General features: G+C 38.3%; 1 protein-coding gene across 2 annotated transcripts in view; it reads right to left on the bottom strand.

Moving 5' to 3' along the window:
* The window catches only part of LOC120860953 (ceramide transfer protein), a 122,519-nt gene that overhangs the window by 15,414 nt on the left and 83,694 nt on the right, over positions 1-23,411 (bottom strand). Inside the window, exons 10-12 of one of the 2 annotated variants that reach the window (XM_040236663.1) lie at positions 10,679-10,765; positions 5,594-5,686; positions 5,002-5,079 (exon numbers count right to left, since the gene is read on the bottom strand). In XM_040236663.1, coding sequence (XP_040092597.1) covers positions 5,002-5,079; positions 5,594-5,686; positions 10,679-10,765 — 258 coding nt within the window. The remainder of the gene's footprint in view (positions 1-5,001; positions 5,080-5,593; positions 5,687-10,678; positions 10,766-23,411) is intronic. The other variant, XM_040236662.1, reaches the window with a different exon arrangement.

The following is a 23,411-nucleotide window of genomic DNA, read 5'->3' as shown; positions in this document are numbered from 1 at the left end:
TAACAGTGTGTAGGCTGAAATTCTACAATCTACATTTGTACTAAATAAATGTTACATAGTAACTTATTTCTTTATCCATAATCTTTGGTGTGAAGGGTGTTGAGTTAGAGAACTGGAAGAAACTTTAAAACATGACTACTAGTCCATCTATAATTTTATAAAGCCTTAATTAGAAAACATAACTTCAAAGACTGACTGGGAATAAAATCTTTGTGTCTCTAAAATTCTGAAATCTGCTTTGAGAGGTTCAGGATGACTAATGTAGAATTCCAAGTTACAGATACTATATGCCAAAGGTATCTGATTAGAGGAAGAGCAAAGCAAATCCCAGGTCCCAGTTAGCGTGCACAAATAGAGCCTCCACAGCAGCCTGGCCTAAGGCACTAGTCCTCGGCCACACCACAACTGGGAGATTATTTTTAATCACTTCTAGATATCTTAGAAATCTTTATATCTGGGTATGTACATACTTTTTCTGTAGGCTACTAGGAGTTAAGAACACCTATATTTATCATGAGATCAGAGGTAGAAAGAATTATTTCTCCCAAAGAGGCCCTACTTTAAATGGATTATTTGTGAAAGAAGAATGTTAAGGATTTTATTCTGCTAAAAAAAACAAAGAGAGTTCTGTTCAAAAGAACTTTAGTGCCATTTAGCTCTTTTGTTGAAAAAATATGCAGGTAATTGTGTTTCTATTTGGGAGAGTATTCCTAAATTAGTTATTTCAAATGTCTGAAAAATGATAAGCTGTTTTTGATTTGTGTTTTGATGCAAAAGAAACCAGATTACCAGATTCCACAAATATAAACTGATAGGAGGTAACTTAAGTTTGAAACAGTGTACAGTAAATGTTTTTAATATTGTCTTGCTAGATAGATGAAGCAACAGAATTCCTATTATAGCTACCATTGCATCTATGGAAAAGTTTTAAGTCTTAAGAGGGCTTGAAAACATCCAACAGAGAAACAAACAAGATGTATTCACTACTGTGCTCCTAGGAAATTAACAAAACTAATGAAGTACCGAATTACTATATTAGCCATGTCTTCAAAGCCTTCACCAAGGAATCTTTATCCATTATGGTATATTCCTTGAAGTAAAAATATTAAGGTTACAAAGAAAGATGATACCAGTAAAATCTCACTGTAATGAATTTTATCTTAAAATATGCAGTAGCAATGTTACTACAGGGACAATGGCTTGGGTCTTTGTGACCACACTCATATTTCAGATATAAAGATGCTCCATTTACTGTTTCCAGTTATGACTCTATATTAAAAATAAGTGTCTAACGCTAGGGACCATTTAATTGGATGACATGAATAAACATTGGCCCAAATTTCTACCTTATCACGTTCAAAGTCTGACATACTAGAAAATAATGTTACTAGAAGTATCTATCACTTAAAAACAAGAAGGGTGAATTTTAGCCTAAGTGTAATTTCAGGAATCGTGTCCCTGGTTTTTTGCACCTTGAGTTGAAAATGGTAAACTGACATAAACAGCATCTTCATAGCAAATAAACTATGAAAAGACTGGTGATAAAACACATTTGGAGGTGATGGCACTCCAATTCTTACCTTTTCTTTCACTTCACATTTCAATCACTCAGTATGCCATTTTAGAAGGCTAGCTCTAAACAAAATTGTCCTTTAATGGCACAACAAAAGTGTAATCAACAAAAGTCTCAGAAGGGCTCAGAGTTTAAGCCTCTTTTTCTTCTCCATGTGAAAGGAATACAACTACGCTTACTGTTACAGGGTCATAAAGGAATCTGCTGGACACAATGATTTATTAATAACAAATTAACAGTATACTGTTAACCTAAAAGCAAAATGGCCAATGATATGAACAATCAATTCACTGAAGAGCGCAAACAGTCAAGGAGCAAAAATAACACTTCTAGTCTATCACACTGGCAAATGTTAACTAAATTATAATATTCAGTGTCAGGATAGCAAAAGAAAACTGACCCAGGAGTGTAGCTGGTTCAACTTCTCTAATGGACAATCTCGCAATAAGAATAAAAAAGCTGAGGTGTGTGCACGGCCTCTGTCCTAAAACTTCTAGAAATATATTCTAGGAAAACAACTGGATAAATGTACCATGATGTATAGACAGAGAAGGTGTATATACAGGGAGGCCTAGGCAGCACTATTTATTAAATAATAGAGACTAACTGAAAATAAATGTCCAATACTAGGTGGTAAATCTAACATGCATATTCATACAACAGACAAGGAGATCTAGACCTATATTTACTGAACAAAACAAAAAAATGCTAGTTTTTATACAAAACAGTATATATAGAATTATCTACATTGGTAGGAAAAAACTATTACTGAGGTATGTAATTTTACTTAATATACAGATATATGAAAAAAGAATATGTATATTAATAGTGATCTATTATTTTAGACCACATTCTAGTTCAGCTAAATTAGCATTTATCAGCATAAAAGTAATTAGCAATTTTATTTTATATAATAAAAAAAGGAGGGGTGAAATAGACAATTACCACAACAGTAAAGTTATTAAGGACAAAAGTGGGCAAAAGCTTTACTCAGACTTTTTTTTGCAATGGTGATTCTCATCATACATTAACCTGTAGATGTACTACCCACCCTTTGATTTTCTCTCTTTTTTTTCCAACTAAGGATGCTTTTTATTTTCCTTTGGTCTGTGAGTTGACACCTTTACATGGTAACTGTGGTATGGAAATAAATGTGGCCAAAAAGATCCATTTAGGAATCTAATTCTTTCCTACTTTCTATACCCTTTCATTTAGGGCTACTTCATTTCCAACACCTGCCAAAAGATTCATGTGTTACTACTAATTTCCTAGTGCTGTGCTTAGTCACTCAGTCGTGTCCAACTTTTTGTGACCCTATGGACTGTAGCCTGCCAGGCTCCCCTGTCCATGGGGATTCTCCAGGCAAGAGTACTGGAGTGGGTTGCCATGCACTCCTTCAGGCAGGCAGATTCTTTACCAGCTGAGCTACCAGGGAAGCCCAATTTCCTAAGAGAGTCATAGATTTTATTTGAAGTTATTTTCAGGGGCAATCTCAGTTTTACCTTTAATTATCCTCTTTAAGCAGGACTATGACCATTATATGTCAACAAGAGCAAAGTGATCATGAGCCAGTATTTGTATGTAGATGGCATAGCCAAATTAATCAATAGTTAACTGCCAGAGCCCAAGTCTGCTAATGACAACAAATACTTTAGCAAGACAGTAAATACTTAAAGAGACCTCAATGCTATTGCTCTTAATTTCCCCTTCGGGCATATAAAAGAACAGAATAATCAAAAGCTTTTAAAAACAGAACCAGATCAATCTTGAGCATTGTACATTAGGAAAAAAAATACTAGAAAGATTTTTCTCAACTGAGTTACACAAGAAATTAGGTGAAGAAGTAAGCTGCATTTGGAAGTTTTGTGAAAATCTGGGCACCTGCTCCTCGACATTTCACTTGTATCTGAAGGCTTTCAGCTGTTTTATATACTCTATAACTAAGGTCCAGGTCTGGGTTCTGAAGCCCTAATCCTTAGGCACCTATAAACAGTTCAAATTCTTTTCTTGCTCTTATTACATTTTCTTTAATTTATAGCCTGTATATTTCTATATTTTAAGAGAAAATAGTGACCAGTAATGATATCTTTTAAAGAGTCTGTTATTTTATTATTTCAATGCAAGGTGGAGCTTAGCAAATAAACCAGTCTCCCAGTATTATCCAGTTTGGTCACTGATTTACTGTAAAATAAAAGTCACTATTTTAAAAGCATGCATAAATGAATTAGCAGGAGGTGATAAATATTGTACTAAATCTGGCTAAGGGTAATTTCTGATGAGGAACTGATATATCTCTTTCCCAAAAATGTTCAAGGAGAAAAAAACTACAAAAGTCAGAAAAAAATCTGAGTCATAAACAATTTTCTTCTTTATTGCATAATTGAAAACTAATATAAATTTTATTCATACACCTGGTTTAAACTGATTTTTAAAAATCATTTACTGGAAAACTGAGGAAAAAATAACGCAGATAATTTTGATTAGCTCAAAGAAATAATATGGCAATGATAAAAGCTCATTAACTGAGCACTTCCTACATGCTAGGTTCCAGCTCTAACACAGTCCTAGCTAGATGACAGAAGCAAAGCACAGAGGAGTTAGAAAAGTTGTCAAATATGCAGGAAACCAGATTTAAACTTGGTCATTTTGACTAGAGTTCAGGTTCTTAACATATGATGACATATCACAAACGAAATGCAATCACCATAAAAATACAAGGTTGAAAGCCAAGTATGTGAAGATTAAAAAAAATTTTTTAACCTAATGCTGATGCAAAAATATCCTTCTGTTGGTACTTTTGATTTTATTATGAGGGCAGAGACTGCATGCATCCAAATCCCTATCCTAAATTCCTAAATGATGGTGATACTAAATAATTTAAAATCAATTTCCATAGATTTATCATATGGACAGGAATACTCATTTCCAAGGGTAATCTACCTAAGGAAAATACAACCAGTTCAACAAAACGTATAATGGTAATGAGACAAATTTTATTTTAAAAGTTATTTCCCTGTTGATTATGAGGTATTTTAAATTATATTGGAAGTGAGACTTGAAACCCACTTTGATGCTATAACATATTCTATAGACCATGTCCACAAAAGTTGCTGAATCCTGTCTGAAGAAACAGATATCACAGGATAGTTAAAAACCAGATACCTTCTACTAGCTTCAGTTCAGTTTGAAATCTTTCAGGAGTACCTCCTACGTGGTGAAATTCCAAGCTATTCACAACAGAGGATACAAAGGGCACATGCATGCCTAAATAGTTTAGCAGATAAGGAAGGCTTGTTTAATGCTTGATGTTACTATTTAAAATTCAAACCAAAACAAGTGGCCTAATCAAAAGACTTCTAGGAACTGGGAAAGCAGGCTGAAATATAGCACAGAAAGACTCAAGTCCACGCTATACATTCATACAGTACCTGGGAGCTGAATCTGTGAACATCGTCAGAGGCACTGACTAGATCAATGGAAGACATGGAGGAAGAGCGACTATAGGGCTACCAGAGACAGACAAAGAAAAAACCAAGTAATCAGAACAAAGGCACAACAGAGCATTCAGTACCAACTTCCAAACACAAGATAAAGAGAGAGAACAAAGCACTATATGAAACGGGCTCAGCAGCGAGTGCTGACTTCAGGCACCTATTATGTGTAACGCTCCAAAGTCTTTCTATGAAGAATGCAGGCTGCCAGTAATACAATATGGACCAATTAACCCCAGAGAAGAAAGATTTAATATCGCTGGCCACATTTCTGGTTAACTGTTTTGGACAAGCCATTCCCTATCCCCCACCCTTCTTTTCCCTTAAATAAAAATGGAAGAACATTATATTCAGAAGAAGATTTCTAACAGTTTTTGGAGGATGTCTATGGAAGAAAACATGTAATACCAAACAAAAAAAATCTCATTACTTAAATTCAGGAAAATGAAGAAAACTTATGTAACAGGGTAGTTTCATCAACAGTGAAGAATATAGCATATACTTTCAGTAAACTCTGGCATTAGCTTACCTTTTGGACAAATCTATGAGTCCCCACAGAAGAAAAGGCATCTCCAGATGTCATTGAAGTAGACCAATGTAACCTGACCTTTTCACTCTGCGACTAAGAAAGCATATAATTTTAAATAGGAAGGTTACAAAGTGTATTTTGCAACTTAAGAGTGGATAATGTAACATTTAATTACTTAACAGTTTAGTATTCATAAATATTTGAATTATGAAGCTATTCTAAAGACACAAGTCTTGCCAAATCTTGACACTTGATGTATCCTGACTTTCTTCTTTCAGATTCCAAAGACACTAACCTTAGACCAAGGATATTGATAGCCCCTTGAATATTTCTTTTTTCCAAAGTCTAAAGAAGTTTTCATTGATTCAATTCCAACTCAGCCACCATACTGATATCCAGTAGAGGAGCATTTTTAAGCCAGAAGGGAGGGTCTGAATCATCCTGTCCTAGCACTTGTTTCAAAGATTAGAAAACCAAGGCCCAGAGGATTTAAGCAATAAGTGTTGAGCTACATGGTTAGTGGCAAAACTCAAGACTAACTTGTCTTCATCTCACAGTTCAAAACTCTTCCCCAAATAACCCAGATTAAAACAAAAGGAAAAACACAGTGAAGGGGAAAAAACTAACCAAAAAAAATGTAAACACCAAAAAAACTAAATACAAGGATAGGTTTTCAGATGCTACATTTTTGGCACCCAAAATGAGAACTCACTTAGGAACTGAAACTTCTAGAGTTCTGCATGTTAAAAAACGGGAAATAGAGATCTATAAAATGAACATGAAAAGCAAACAGCCGCTGTTGCAGACAACTTACCTTGGGTAGACAGACCACTAAATGGGCACTATCAACTTAAAAACAATGCACAATGTGAGAGCTGTGAGCTAAGTTTCACTTGGGGCAAAATGAGGACCACAGCCTAGGAGGCAGCATGTCAGATAGCTCAGGGACACTGCTCCAAAGAGGTAGTGAGGGAAGGTCAGCATATTTGTGATTTTGGTGAAGGGGAAGTATATGTAATCAATGCATTTTTGCATATTTCAGCTAGTCATCAGTAGCAGATATCACCATGAAGGAATTCCATGAACTGGACTCATAAAATCATGTCCTAAAGATATCTATTTGAGGGCCTATTCTGCCAATTTTCCCAGAGCATGGAGTGCCTCATTCCTCCTCTCCAACCTGTGCTCTGTTAAGGGAGTGCTGAAGGACAGCAGTTGGAGCAACACTTGTGATTTAATCGGTGTAGAGGCAGGTGGCAAGTGCCCACCTTAGTTGACAGCATAATAGCCTTCACTGCCTTTAAAATTAAAAGGAATAAACAAGCCAATTCTTCTATGCAAGTTAATTTAGGGCATACAACTGACACACATTACATTTATAAGACGCTTACAGTCTTGAGAAGAATAACTAAAGTTCAAGGGTAAGTACCATCTAGTGGTTCAGTTCAGTTCAGTTCAGTCACTCGGTCATATCTGACTCTTTGCAACCCCGTGGACTGCAGCACACCAGGCCACACCAGGCCTCCCAGTCCATCACCAACTGCCAGAGCTGGCTCAAATTCATGTCCATTGAGTCAGTGATGCCATCCAACCATCCCATCCTCTGTCATCCCCTTCTCTTCCCGCCTTCAGGTGGCCAAAGTACTGGAGTTTCAGCTTCAGCAGCAGTCCTTCCAAAGAACATTCAGGACTGATTTTCTTTAGGATGGACTGGTTGGATCTCCTTGCAGTCCAAGGGACTCTCCAGAGTCTTCTCCAACACCACAGCTCAAAAGCATCAGTTCTTCAGCACTCAGCTTTCTTTATGGTTCAACTCTCACATCCATACATGACTTCTGGATAAACTATAGCTTTGATTAGACGGACCTTTGCTGGCAAAGCAATGTCTCTGCTTTTTAATATGCTGTCCAGGTTGGTCATAACTTTTCTTCCAAGGAGTAAGCATCTTTAATTTCATGGCTGCAGTCACCATCTGCAGTGATTTTGGAGTCCAAGAAAAGAAAGTCTGTCACTGTTTCCATGGTTCCCCATCTATTTCCCATGAAATGATGTGACCGGATATCATGATCTTAGTTTTCTGAATGTTCAGTTTTAAGCCAACTTTTTCACTCTCCTCTTTCACTTTCATCAAGAGGCTCTTTAGTTCCTCTTCACTTTCTGTCACAAGGGTGGTGTCATGTGCGTATCTGAGGTTATTGATGTTTCTCCCAGCAATCTTGATTCCAGCTTGTGCCTCTTCCAGCCCAGCGTTTCTCATGATGTACTCTGCATATAAGTTAAATAAGCAGGTGACAATATACAGCCTTGCCGTACTCCTTTCCTGATTTGGATTCAGTCCATTGTTCCATGTCTAGTCTGAAGTGTTGCTTCTTGACCTGCATACAGATTTTTTAGGAGGCAGGTAAGGTGGTCTGGTAAACCCATCTCTTGAAGAATTTTCCAGTTTGTTGTGATCCACACAAAGGTTTTAGCATAGTCAATGAAGCAGATGTTTTTCTGGAACTCTCTTGCTTTTTCTATCATCAAACAGATGTTGGCAATTTGATCTCCTGTTCTTCTGCCTTTTCTAAATCCAGCTTGAACATCTGGGAGTTCTCAGTCACATACTCTTGAAGCCTGGCTTGGAGAATTTTGAGCATTACTTTGCTAGCGTGTGAGATGAGTGCAATCGTGCGGTAGTTTGAGCATTCTTTGGCATTGCCTTTCTTTGGGACTGGAATGAAAACTGACTTTTTCCAGTCCTGTGGCCACTGCTGAGTTTTCCAAATTTGCTGGCACATTGAGTGCACCACTTTCACAGCATCATCTTTTAAGATTTGAAACAGCTCAACTGGAATTCCATCACTTCCACTAGCTTTGTTTGTAGTGATGCTTCCTAAGACCCACTTGACTTAGCATTCCAGGATGTCTGGTTCTAGGTGAGTGATCACACCATCATGGTTATCTGGGTCATAGAGATCTTTTTTTGTATAGTTCTGTGTATTTTTGCCACCTCTTAATACCTTCTGCTTCTGTTAGGTCCATACCATTTCTTGTCCTTTATTGTGCCTATCCTTGCATGAAATGTTCCCTTGGTTATCTCTAACTTTCTTGAAGAGATCTCTAGTTGTTCCCATTCTATTGTTTTCCTCTATTTCTTTGCACTGGTCACTTAGGAAGGCTTTCTTATCGCTCCTTGCTATTCTTTGGAACTCTGCATTCAGATGGATATATCTTTCCTTTTCTCCTTTGCCTTTTGTGTCTCTTCTTTTCTCAGCCATTTGTAAGGCCTCCTCAGACAACCATTTTTCCTTTTTGCATTTCTTTTTCTTGGGGATGGTTTTCATCACAGCCTCCTGTACAATGTTAGGAACCTAGTGGTAATATATGGTACCATCTAGCGGTAATACATGGTAATTGCACTGTTGCAGAATTAAGGTAAAGTGAAAAAGTGAAAAAAGTGAAAGTGCTAGTTGCTCAATCATGTCTGACTCTTAGGGACCCCATGTACTGTAGCTCACCAGGCTTCTCCATCCATGGGATTCTCCAGACAAGAATACTGGAATGAGTAGCCATTCCCTTCTCCAGGGGATCTTCCCAACCCAAGGATTGAACCTGAGTCTCCTGCACTGCAGGCAGATTCTTTACCATCTGACTCACAGGGAAGCCTCTAAAGGTGAAGACCCAAATTAATCTTGAAACTGAGTTGAAGGATTTAAGAAATACTTCCCTTCAATTTCCCAGAAGGGGCTTGGTATAACTGCTGTGAATTTAATGATGATAAAACACTAAACAAAGTTAAAAGTGAGGAAGTAATTATGGTGAAAGTAGTGAAAGCAATAAATGAGTTAATAATAAAAACTAAATGGTACTAACGTAGAAGAAAAATAAATTCTTGGTCATCTTCCTTTCGAATTCATATAGTATTTGGTGATGAAGAGAAATTCAAAGAGACTGTTTTACTCAGAGCAAATATATGCTTTGTATTAACAGAATGATAATAAAATTGGATAATGATAATTATAATAAAATTGCTGAGAGAAATATCAATAATCTCACATATGCAGATGACACCACCCTTATGGCAGAAAGTGAAGAAGAATTAAAGAGCCTCTTGATGAAAGTGAAAGAGGAGAGTGAAATAGCTGGCTTAAAATTCAACATTCAGAAAACTAAGATCATGGCATCCAGTACCATCACTTCATGGCAAATAGATGGGAAAACAACGAAAGAGCAATAGACTTTATTTTTGGGGGGGAGGCTCCAAAATCACTGCAGATGGTGACTGCAGCCATGAAATTTAAAGAAGCTTGCTCCTTGGAAGAAAAGCTATGACCAACCTAGACAGGATATTAAAAAGCAGAGATATCTTTGCCAACAAAGGTCCATCTAGTTAAAGTTATGGTTTTTCCAGTAGTCACGTAAGGATGTGAGAGTTGGACTATAAAGAATGCTGAGTGCCAAAGAATTGATGCTTTAGAACTGTGGTCCTGGAGAAGACTCTTGGGAGTCCCTTGGACTGCAAGGAGACCCAACCAGTCCATCCTAAAGAAAATCAGTCCTGAATATTTATTCATTGGAAGGACTGCTGCTGAAACTGAAACTCCAATACTTTGGCCACCTGATGTGAAGAACTGACTCATTGTAAAAGACCCTGATGCTGGGAAAGACTGAAGGTGGAGGAGAAGGGGATGACAGAGGATGAGACTGTTGGATGGCATCACTGACTCGATGGACATGAGTTTGAATAAGCTTCGGGAGATGGTGATGGACAGGGAAGCCTGGTGTGCTGCAGTCCATGGGGTCGCAAAGAGTCTGACACAACTAAATGGCTGGACTGAACTGAAAATTGAATACTTCAAAGAAAACAGGCAGAATATCTCCATTCAATTTCATGTTATTTATGCATGTTTCATTAACAATTATTAGTCTTCTTTCTATTGCTTGAAAATTGATCAATAAAGAAAGTGACTTATGAAGGTTCTTCTATATTTGTGACTCAATGTAGACACAGTTCATTTCTTAGGTTATTAGGATCATGATTTCAAATCCTATTTATATGAAATATACACCAAGGATTTTTAAAACTTTTTAAAATTTACATACCTGTTCTTCTATTTTATCTTGTCTGTCAAGAGCAGCTTCAACAGCATCAAAGAACTCCTCTTCATTAATCAAACTGTTTGGGCCTTCCTATTTAGACACACAGGGGGGAAAAAAAGCAGTTGATTCAAGAAATAGAAAACAGTGATAGTCGTGGCATTAACTCTCGGAGAAAATTTAAAAGTGAGCTGTTAAACATTTTGGAACCAGTTAGTACAGTAAGATAATACACAAAGATGAACAACATATGTTCTATCCAAAACCACTAGTGTTACAATTAATTCACTCACTTGGTACTTAATACTTACTATATATTCACCAACACTGTGTTAGGGCAAGTACAGTTAGCAGGGGGTAAATGAACTATGGCCAATATGCTCTATACAAAATCACTAGTGTTACAATTAATTCACTTTACTTGGTACTCTGTTGGGGGCCAGCTGAGGAACTCCGCCCATGGCAAAGGTCATGAGGAAGGGGGCTTGGCATACCCAAAGGCGTGATCAAGCCTCAGGAAACCCCCTGTTCCCGAGCATCTAACCCCAAAACCAGAGTCTGTTTTATGCTCTTGCCCACACCTCTGACCTTATGGGGGGCTCTCCCCCATAACCGTTTCTCTCGGAGAAGGAGTAAACGTGCAGCTCCAAGGCAATAAAAATTCCTGGGCGTGATAAGAGTGTTTTGGCTTACGAACTCCTCTGAAGGTTATCTAGCCCACCTGTATAGGTTTGTCTGGCCACACGTGATTGTTTATAGCCTCCCAATCTGAGAGGCAGGAGATGTTTTAGACTTACTAAAGGCAAATCCTTTTGGGGAGTTAGAAATTATCAGTATAATGGGTTGGTTAGGAATTATATTGGTGAAGAGTTTTTCATTTGTTGTGTCAATGATTGCTGCTAATTCCCTGCTTTGGGTGGGACAAGGATGTCTCAGGTCAAACCTTTCTGCTGCAACCATAAACAGCACAGAGAGTTTTGGAGTATTTTGAGAGTCTTAATTAGCATAGGGCTTTTCTCATTGCTGAGTCAATGATTGCTGCCAGGCCTCCACATCCTTAGGCATCTAGGAATATATTAATCAATGTATTTGGAATATAGAAAAGGAAATATAGTAGTTTTTGATGTTAGCAATACTAGACTTTTTGATTTAATGGATTTTCTCTTTTGTAATAGATCACTGTACTTTATTATAAATCCCTGTGTCCTTGCCATGTAAAAATGTAACCTTTATCACTATCTTAAGACTAGACAGATCTTAAGGGGAGCATTGGTAAAAGGATTTTCATTTGTTGGGCTGATGTTTGCTGCTAAATCTCCATATTCCCTGCCCTTATAATGAATATAACTAACATATAGGAGAAATAAGTATTAACCTTTAAGCATATAGGAGAGATAGGTATTAACCTTTAAGATTAATCCTGTTAACCTTGGGTTAAACAAATTCCTTTCTTGATTGGAACTCACTACACCCTCATCCTATAGGAATGCAGCTTTATCTGGAGGGTGGTGCCTGGTTTAAGAAAAAACCACCCTTAGAAGAAATAAGGTTTTTGGTTATCAGAAAGAAAGGATCATAGAATGTCAGCAGGTCTCACTCATGGCCAGAAGATGATGTAATATCCCTAAGACCCCCGCGTGACTCTGTATTCATCCCTATGTGTAACAAAAGGTATATAAGCAAACCCCAAAATAAAGAAATCGGATCAGTTTCCGGAAAGACTGATTCCACCACGTCGCTTCTTTCTTGCTCCCATTTCTCTGGCTGAAATTCAGCCTCTTTTCTCCACTAATTCTCCTACTACACTATCTGTTTCTAATCTCTCTCTGTATCTGTGATTAAATATGTATTTTTCCAAAGACGCCGACGCCGTCCCCACCTTCGAATTCCCTGGATCCACCGGGGCTGGACCCCGGCAGTACTCAAATACTTACTATATATTCACCAAGACTGTGTTAGGGCAGATACAGTTTAACAGGGGGCTGGTGAACTACATGGCCAATTCTAGTCCACTGTCTACTTTCAGAATGGCCTTTAAGGTCAGCATTTCATTTTTAAGTGGTTGAGAAACAAGAGAGTAACATTTCAAAGAATTCCCTGGTGGTCCAGTGGTTAGGACTCTGCACTGTGCCTGATGAGGGTCCAAGTTCTGGTCCAATCTCTGGTTGGGAAACTAAGACCCCACAAGTGGAGCGGTGTGCCCCCAAGCCCCAAATCATGGCATGGGAATTGTGTGGAATTAGAGCTTTAGCTCATTCACTTATGGACTGCCCATGTCTGCTACAGTGGCAGAGCTGAGCACCTGTGACTTGAGCTCTTGTCAGAAACCATATAAAATTGCAGGAAGGCTTTAAGGACAAAGTTGCAGAAGATCTATAGCCAATGAAAAGTACCAACAGGGTTTCTGACAGGGATCTTCATAAGCAAAGACAATTACATCATAAAGAAAGAAAAGTTGAACTGATGCTTGAAAGCCTGCTAAGAACGGTAGAGCAGTGGCTCTCAATCACGTGAGGAACTGCATGGGGAAGTTATTAAAATGAAAGGTCCCAGGCCCCGATTCACAGAAATTACTTTTTAGTAGGTCTTGGATAGAGCCAGGAATATGCATGTTAATAAGTCCTCCAAGTAGTTCTAATGCAAGTAGAACCTCAGTTGCATTGCAAGATAAAAATACAAAGAACGACAGCAAAATGGAAACAAGCAAGGTATGTACACTTCTTGTGGTGATAAAACACATTTAAGTGGACTATAAGCAGACTAACGGCACTACTGGGGTCCAGAGTAGGCTACCCCATGGTTCTTAATGGCATATTGAGTATTTTGAATTAAAGTTACATAAGAAACAGCCAATGCAAGAGGAACACTCTGACACTCCAGTCTCCCTGAAAACAGGAAACAAATCTCATGTGAAATGTGCATTCCCTGCATCCAGAGGTTGCTTTGTTGTTGCTGTTTAGCTGCTAAGTCATGTGACTTCCGATCCCATGGATTACAGCCCGCCAGGCTCCTCTGTCCATGGAATTTTCCAGGCAAGGATATTGGAGTGGGTTGCCATTTCCTCCTCCAGGGGACCTTTCTGACCCAGGGATCAAGCCCTGGTGGATTCTTTACTACTGAGCCACCGTCCGAGGCCCCATCATCCTATCACTTCCTCAAAAATTTATTGTTTCTTTGTTGAATGAGCATAAAAGCTGACTGCTTTGGCCTCTTTTTAGGTCCCATTTCTGTGAGACTCTGCCATGCAGATGAATTAAAATGTTTTTCTCTTGTTTATCTGTCTCATGTCAATTTTATTATTAGTCCAGCCACAAGGACTCAAGGATGGTAGAGGGGGGAACTATTCCTCTCCCCAGCAGCTTCATATTATGGTTAAACTGAAGGCTGAAAAGGCAGGCTTGGGTTTAAGTGTCCTAAATTTTTAAATATACAAAATAAGATGAACTATTGTGGGTCTGTCTGGAATCTTCCCAATTAAGACTGAAAATTCCAAGTCACCACAGCTCCATTAAAAAGTCTGTAGTAGCTCATCCCTACCCTGCCACAGCCTGGGGCCCCACAAGCAGGGTGGGAGGAACTGCGCTTTAGCGCTTCTGTTATCTGGCACAGGCATATCAGAAATCCCGATTCAGTGCAACACTCTAGAGGGTCCCGTGAAAGGCACTTCCAAAACCCCCTGAGCTTTTTAGTTTAACTGCAACACACAGAAAAGTGCACATCTCAATGAATTACCAAAATATCTGTTTGGCACGTGGATTGTTCTGAGCTAGCTAAAAACAAACAAAGGCCTGAAAGATTTAGGAAGAAACTTTGATTTTCCCCTCTCATGATCTAAAAAAGTTTTAGATAGAGTGTCTGTGCCGAGGACACAGCAATCACTAGAGGGATCTGCATGGAGCGTGGGCTAGATGTTACGAGGGAAACTCGGCAGGATCCACACTGCTTTACCAAACATCTCCTTTTCCATCTTCATGTGAATTACCTTACCCGTCTTTTAAGTTCCAAACCACTATGTCCCCATCTTTTGTCTTTAGCTGAAGATGGTATTTAAGGTGAGAGTTTCGGCCATTGTGGGGAGTTTCCCTGGATTTCTCCCACATAGACATATCATTAAACCTTGATTTTCTCCTGTTAATCTGTCCTGTGTCAATTTAATTTTTTAGATGAGCCAGAAAAAACAAAGACAGGTAGAGGAAGATTTATTCCTGCCTAACATAACCATCTAATGACCAGCTATATCATGAAAAAGAGTCCTGCAGGACTCCCTTTATAAAGCCAAAACATTTCAGACACTCAAATGTCAACAGAATCACTTTGGTCTCTGTTGATGTTACAAAACCACAAGATACCCAAAATCTATTCTGAACTCAAACGTTTTCTAATGATTTTTAAATTCTACTGATCATAACCATATCTATACTTTAAGAAGCTGTAATGCTCATTCAATCTATTCAAGAGTCAAGAGTCTCAGGAGTCTACCAATTGGGAACTACAGTGTTAAAATGAGAAAGAACTGGAATAAATTTTCCTTTATTAAAATACTTAAGTTCTCACTACAAAAAAAAAATTGTAAAAATGTAAGGTGATAGATGTTGTGATCATGTTGCAGCATCCATGTATAGTGAAAGTTGCTCAGTCATGTCCAACTCTCTGTGACCCCATGGACTGTATAGTCCACGGAATTCTCCAGGCCAGAATACTGGCGTAGGTAGCTTTTCCTTCTCCAGGGATCAAACCCAGGTCTCCCACACTGCAGGCAGATTCTTTACCAGCTGAGCCGCAAGGGAAGCTCACTGGAGTAGGTAGCCTATCCCTTCTCCAGTGGATCTTCCTGAGCCAGGAATTGAACCTGGGTCTCCTGCACTGCAGGTGAATTCTTTACCAACTGAGCTATCAGTTCAGTTCAGTTTACTTGCTCAGTCATGTCCGACTCTTTGCGACCCCAGAAATCGCAGCACACCAGGCCTCCCGGTCCATCACCAACTCTCGGAGTTTACCCAAACTCATGTCCATCGAGTCGGTGATGCCATCCAGCCATCTCATCCTCTGTCGTCCCCTTCTCCTCCTGCCTCCAGTCCCTCCCAGCATCAGGGTCTTTTCCAATGAGTCCACTTTTTGCATGAGGTGGCCAAATTATTGGAGTTTCAGCTTCAGCATCAGTCCTTCCAAAGAAACCCCAGGGCTGATCTCCTTCAAAATGGACTGGTTGGATCTCCTTGCAGTCTAAGGGACTCCCAAGAGTCTTCTCCAACACCACAGTTCAAAACCATCAACTCTTCGGCACTCAGCTTTCTTCACAGTCCAACTCTCACATCCATACATGACCACTGGAAAAACCATAGCCTTGACCAGATGGACCTTTGTTGGCAAAGTAATGTCTCTGCTTTTGAATATGCTATCTAGGTTAGTCATATCTTTCCTTCCAAGGAGTAAGCGTCTTTTAATTTCATGGCTGCAATCACCATCTGCAGTGATTTTGGAGCCCCCCAAAATAAAGTCTGACACTGTTTCTACTGTTTCCCCATCTATTTCCCATGAAGTAATGGGACCAGATGCCATGATCTTCGTTTTCTGAATGTTGAGCTTTAAGCCAACTTTTTCACTCTCCTCTTTCACTTTCATCAAGAGGCTTTTTAGTTCCTCTTCACTTTCTGCCATAAGGATGGTGTCATCTGCATATCTGAGGTTATTGATATTTCTCCCGGCAATCTTGATTCCAGCTTGTGTTTCTTCCAATCTAGTGATTCTCATGATGTACTCTGCATAGACGTTAAATAAGCAGGGTGACAATATACAGCCTTGACTAATCCTTCTCCTATTTGGAACCAGTCTGTTGTTCCATGTCCACTTCTAACTGTTGCTTCCTGACTTGCATACAGATTTCTCAAGAGGCAGGTCAGGTGGTCTGGTATGCCCATCTCTTTCAGAATTTTCCACAGTTTATTGTGATCCACACAGTCAAAGGCTTTGGCATAGTCAATAAAGCAGAAATAGATGTTTTCCTGGAACTCTCTTGCTTTTTCCATGATCCAGCAGATGTTGGCAATTTGATCTCTGGTTCCTCTGCCTTTTTGAAAACCAGCTTGAACAGCAGGAAGTTCACAGTTCATGTATTGCTGAAGCCTGGCTTGGAGAAGTTTGAGCATTACTTTTCTAGCATGTGAGATGAGTGCAATTGTGCGGTAGTTTGAGCATTCTTTGCTTTGCCTTTCTTTGGGATTGGAATGAAAACTGACCTTTTCCAGTCCTGTGGCCACTGCTGAGTTTGCCAAATGTGCTGGGATATTGAGTGCAGCACTTTCACAGCATCATCTTTCAGGATTTGAAACAGTGCAACTGGAATTCCATCACCTCCACTAGCTTTGTTCATAGTGATGCTTTCTAAGGCCCACTTGACTTCACATTCCAGGATGTCTGGCTCTAGATTAGTGATCACACCATAGTGATTATCTGGGTTGTGAAGATCTTTTTTGTACAGTTCTTCTGTGTATTCTTGCCACCTCTTCTTAATATCTTCTGCTTCTGTTAGGTCCATAGCAATTAAGAGTTGTGCTTAATTAACATAAATAATGGGAATCCACTGAATACCCAAGTTGTTTCCAAGTAAGACATTGGGACATTATTTACAGAACACAGGTTTCCTTTTGCAGAGAAACTCCTAAAAGGTACTTAGAGGATTATTAATATGATGCCACATCAACACATTTTCTTTAAGAAAGTGAATGTTTTCTAGGAACAAATAGTATTTATAAACTTGCCAATCTAAAGAATAATGTAAAACACAGTTTATAAGTGCTTACTTTTTACTAGAAACTGGGTTTTAAGGTTAAGAATTATAATATGTATAACTAAAGCTACTAAAATAGTAAGGGAAACATTTTAGTATGCAAGGAAGATGGGAAGCATGTTTTCACTAAAAGACTATGAGAGGGACTTTGCGGGTGGTTCAGTGCCTAAGAATCCACACTCCCAATGCAGGGGACCCAGGTGCGGTCCCTGGCCAGGGAACTGGATCTCAGATGCTGCAACTAAGAATTCACATGCCACAACTAAAGATTACGTGTGCCGCAACTAAGACCTGGTGCAGCCAAGTAAATACATAAATTAAAAAATTTAAATACATGAGTAAAACGTATGAGGACAGTTTTGTCTTAGAGCTGGCTGGTTGTTTCTGAATGGAAATAACAGAAAAAATAATATGGATACACAAAGTTGTTAAAGGGTTGAGGAAAAGGAACACTGAGAAAAGAGTTTTGTATATGGTTGGGAATGGCTACGGTAAGACTGAACTAAGAAAATGATTTTTAAAGGTAAAGTATACGAAACTTGAATTTAGTTTTCTCTCTCTTTTAATTTAGTTTCCTTAAAATACTGAGCTGCTTTTAGTAAGAGATAGTGTGAATTTCTTTGCCTTTTGGTGACTTACGATAACCTTTGAGCTCTTTTACTGTCATGCTGGTTAAATGACACTGACCTATGATTCTATTTAACCAGGTTTTGAAAGTTTTTGGTATTTTTGACAAACTTTCCAAAGATCAACTTCTAAATGAAGTTCACTGGACCTTTAGTTAACTTTGAGGTTTTTCAAAGGGTCCCTGGTATATCTCAAATTATTTGTTTTCTCTACATCTCAGAGCGAAGACTAATTAACTATTAGGCCTATTTGGAATGTTAAATTACATGGGAAGTATTGTCAAATTTGAGTGGTGATAAAACTTCTGAGGTCCTATTAAATGGGTAAATGTTATTACTAGAAAGTCTAGCTTCCCTGGTGGCTCAAACGGTAAAGAATATGCCTGCGATGCAGGAGACACAGGTTTGATTCCTGGGTTGGGAAGATCCCCTGGAGGAGGAAATGACAACCCATTCCAGTATTCTTGCCTGGAAAGTTCCATGGACAGAGGAGCCTGGTGGGCTACAATCAATGGGTAGTCTGGTGGGCTAGTCTATGGGGTTGCAAAGAGTTGTTTATGACTGAGCAACTAACACTTTTACTTTTATAGAAATTCTAGAAATTATATAGAACTCCAAAAATGTCCTGGTAACATGTGATCAGTTATAATTCTAAAAATTATCTTAAATTGTTTTATGTCATAGCAGTAACAAAGTTTGTCAATTGGACTGGAATCAGGTGTTTAACTTTTCAAATCTTTTGTAATTTATGGACAGCTATTGTTTTACTCCAATGTTTGGGCAAAAATACTTCCTCTTCAAGGATATTCATAAAAAGAACTTTTTTACAAGTACAGGTTTCTGATAACTTTCAGATCATACCACTGAACTGGATAAGAAATTAAAGACTTCTGATGGAAAACTGGATGGTTTCATAAAACTGCTAACTGAAGATTAAGATCTAGGATTAGTCTCACAGGACTGAATGAACTTATGAGTATGGTTATAATTTTTGTTTTTCGTCTGAAATACTATTCATTTTTAATCTGCTTTCCAGATATAAAGAAACCCTTAATCTATACCTCTCTATATAGAACTAAAGCATTTATCTTTTCTATCTGAGCCCTTCAGAATCTGTCAACTCTTAGGTTCCCAACAACTTACCCAGGTATACAAGGAAGGCAACCTACTCACAGATGCAGGAATCTCAAGGTATTCAGGGAATCTAGACAAGAGAGAAATTCACCTAAACCCAGCACCCAAATCTACATTTATCACAGGCAGAATCCATGACATGCCTTTGGTGTGGCTTTCCTGGCCTCGAGAGTTTAAGTTCAACTGAGATTCATTATGAAAAGTTCCATCAGAGCCAATTTAGAGAGTCTATGTGGTCATTTTGTGAACAAATTAGTCTTAATGTGGCTGTATTTGGTAGAAATTATGGTAATTTTAGAGAAAGATAATGTTTAAGTGGATATTAAATTCTAATTTTATTAAATGAGGTCCTCACTACTGCCTAAGATTCTTTTCCAAGATAGTTTCCTTGTTGTCATATTATTGTAAAGTTTAGTTATTAAAAGGGCACTCGAAGTATGTTTCTGAAGCTTACCACAGTAATTTAACTTTGGATGAAGATCAGATGTGCCATGACCTGCAACCACGAGATTATTCCTACTGGAAAAGGTCTCAGATAAAGGACTCACTCAGAAGGGACTGTATTAGGCCTCCTCTCCTGAATAAACTGCAACTCCTGTTTCTGACACCTGACTTCAACTAAAAACAGTATTATCAGACCAGCGCAAGAAGACATCTGAAGGAGACAGCTAATCCAAGATGCTGGACCAGGTCTGCATACTGGTAACTTTGGTAACTGCTTACACTCGTTTTTTGGTGGGGTAGGGGGAACTCATATCTTTGCTTGTGAATCAAATGTATTTCTTTCTTTAGTTCAGTCACTCAGTCATGTCTAACTCTTTGCAACCCCATGGACTGCAGAACGCCAGGCTTCCCTCTCCATCACCAGTGCTGGGAGCTCGCTCAAACTCATGTCCATCAAGTTGGTGATGCCATCCAACCATCTCATCCTCTATCGTCCCCTTCTCCTCCTGCCTTCAATCTTTCCCAGCATCAGGGTCTTTTCTAATGAGTCGGTTTTTTGGTTTCAGTTTCTTTCTTGGGCTCAACATTTGCAGGTTTAGAATTAATCTAATCACTGGGTTTGGGGCCAATTACCTATGGCCCAGGTTGTCTTGCTGGATTTCTCCTCTCCAAGGCTCTAACTGGATGGCCCTTGGACATTTTATTTTAAAGAAACTCTAGCACCATGCAAGCTAACATCACTGCCAATATCCCTAAGTGAGATGCTCTCACCTGGCCAAGCAAAGATGCCTATTCTGAATCTGTCCATAAACAGCCCATTTCATTAGATGGTGAATACTGGGTAGCTCCTACAAGGACCCAGTGGATTTACAGAACAAATTCATGACCTTGGTTTTTCCCAGGTTGGTTAGGAAAACACATAATTCATTTGCCTTGGGCTTAAGATCCCTTATGGGTGGCTTCTGTTAATCTGTAATGTGAGCACACTGGTTTCTATCAGGTAGCCAATGGTATGACCATTTGGCCACAATATGTGGTAACTCATTTTATGACACATGAAGAGCTAAATTTCTACTTTGAACAATCTTCCCAGTTCAGGGGAAACACGAGGAAAAGAGTTCAGTTTCGGAGGATCTTGGCTTAAATTTCTATTAATGATGTTGTTGGTCCTCCTGACAATTTAAATTACAGTTTGTGGAGTTACAAAGTGATAGTTTCTTGCCTTCCATACTGTGTGTCACCTGCTAATAGTAAAACAATGATGTCTAAACAACTTCAGTTTGTAGATCACATCTATATAGTGCTCTATAAAATAATGGGCATACATAATGAACATGTGAGGAAAGTTGGGTTAAATAATATTGGACAACCTGGAATCAGCTCTCAGTACCTGTTGAATATTCTGCTAGTATAACTCCCCCCACCAAAATAGAACTGAGCTATGGGGACCCAGCACTGACAGACATGATGGACTGATCAAGGGCAGGTGAGCAACAACCCTGGCATCAAGGCACCAAATATTTGATTGCCTGATGCTTTCTATCAAAAGGTTAAAGATCAAAAGAGGGAAATAGTGAAATAAAATTAATATTTTATGGCAAGACAAGAAAAATTTAAATGTCTTTTTAAAAAAACTGTTTCTCTGCCCTTTGGCCTCCCCCTTCCCTGCTACTGTATACTATATTATCTGCATCTTGCATCATGACCAAATTTTCCCCATTGACAAAAACACCTGCCCAATCCTAAAACACAACTCCTAGCATCAACTCCTTAAAAGATAACCTTCCTTCTTGATCTTGGAGTGAGTCATGTTACCTACCAGTTTATACTTGCAGAAGAGAGCTGTGTAAACTGTCATTATTACATCATCTGATTTGATGCAGAGCCTTCTGTCTCAAAAACACTTCTAAGGGATGGAACAGCATCTCAGAACTTTCTGAGATGCTGTTCCTAGGATATAATCCTTAGGCTCCAATAAAAATTTCCATTTCTTTCTTAATTTTTCATCAACAGAGAATTGATGAGAAAAAAACTGAAATCCCCTTAACTATTAAAAGAGAAAGAGGGAGGTGCATTTCAACTAGGTGGGAAAAAGATGGTTTAGTCAACAATTCCAACTGGAATATAAAATTACAGATCCCTCCATTACATCATAATTTAAAAAAATCAGATGTGTTAATATATTTAGAAGAGATCATTGAAAAAAAGAACAGAAAATATAGATAATTATTTGAAGTACAGTGTGAAAGGATTTCAATCTAAAATGGAATCTGAGGATGTGAAATGGGAATCACATGCCTATACCTAAAGAATGGAACTTAACTAAGAGAATGATTTCCCGTAAATGCCAGATCAACAGAAGACAGAGCATTATCTCCAAACCAACGACCATCTGCCAAGTATCTTTCCCCATCTTCAAGCTAATGAACTTACTTGCTTGGACTCTGGCTGGACTTCCCTTGTTTGCACTCCTTGCCCAAAAAATACAGCTTGCCCCACAGCCTCTACAAAACTGCCTGTAACTTGTTATTTGGCATGCATTTCCCAAATTACAATCTTTGCTATTCCCAAATAAACTCAATTTCTGGTAATTTGAGACGGCCTCAGTTTACATCTTTAGGCCAAAAAAAGTACACTTTTTAAAACATGAAAAAAAACATAAAGATAACAGTATCAAGACTGTGAGTTAAATACAAGAAAGTATAAAATTTTACATGGCAAAACTAATAAGATTTTTAACTACGAAAACAAAGAAAACTGAGAAATGAAGTCAATCCTGTCCATCTTCTAAATCAATCAAGAGGAAAAACACCCAAATTCTAACAATAAAAATGTCAAGGGATGTGTATAAGAGCCACTAAAGAAGAAATGCAAATAAACAACAAACATTTTTAAAAGAAAGCCTAAGTCACATCAATAAAGCAATTTCTTCAAACTAATGAACATATAAACCTATCACAAGGACCCTCCTTTTCTCTCCTCTGAAATAACAAAAGGGGAGACGAACATGAAATCATACAGTCATACAAACAAGTTCCATTTGGAGAGTGCATTCATAATTTCAATTTGTTCCAAAGTCCAACATAGTTAGCTCAGGTACCAAATTAACACAATGGGCTATATGGTACTGCACTGAAATAAGTTTATAATACTTTTCACACAAATAATATATAATACTATGGAGTACACAAAAGCACAGCCACTTGTAGAGGATGTACACACACATGCCAATGTACATCACATACGTGAACCAACTGATGTGACTGGATATGCGAACGCATGTTTGCAATATGAAAAAAACAGGGCAAGTTTTAAAGGCTCATAGTTCCCCCCCAAACAAATCTAAAATAGCAAATCAACCTGCTCAGCTTCAGAATAAAAGTTAAAATTTTTGTTTTAATAGCTAATATTTCAGTAATCTAGACTTTAAAATCCAAGACAATAGCTGATTATGTAATTTTTATACATTCTGGAAGGAATGAAATGACACCTTATTAATTTAAAAATATTATCACTCAAGTCTTCATATCACAGCTGGAAATTAGTCCCAACATAAAAAATGTTATCAACAGCAGGTCTTTTTTCCTTTCTAGAATAAGAACGGCAAGGAATTTTTCTTCCACTTTCTTAAATACAATCTACTGTCTTTTTTTAAAACATTCTACTTCCATGTCAGTAATACTCCTTGTACTGTTATATGTGTGTGTATGGAGAGGCAGATTCTACTGACAGCTTAACCAATAACAAA

This window comes from Oryx dammah, unplaced genomic scaffold (assembly GCF_014754425.2).
Source record: "Oryx dammah isolate SB20612 unplaced genomic scaffold, SCBI_Odam_1.1 HiC_scaffold_11210, whole genome shotgun sequence".
In the NCBI taxonomy this organism is placed as follows: Eukaryota; Metazoa; Chordata; class Mammalia; order Artiodactyla; family Bovidae; genus Oryx; species Oryx dammah.
This window is presented reverse-complemented; position numbering and strand designations above follow the sequence as displayed.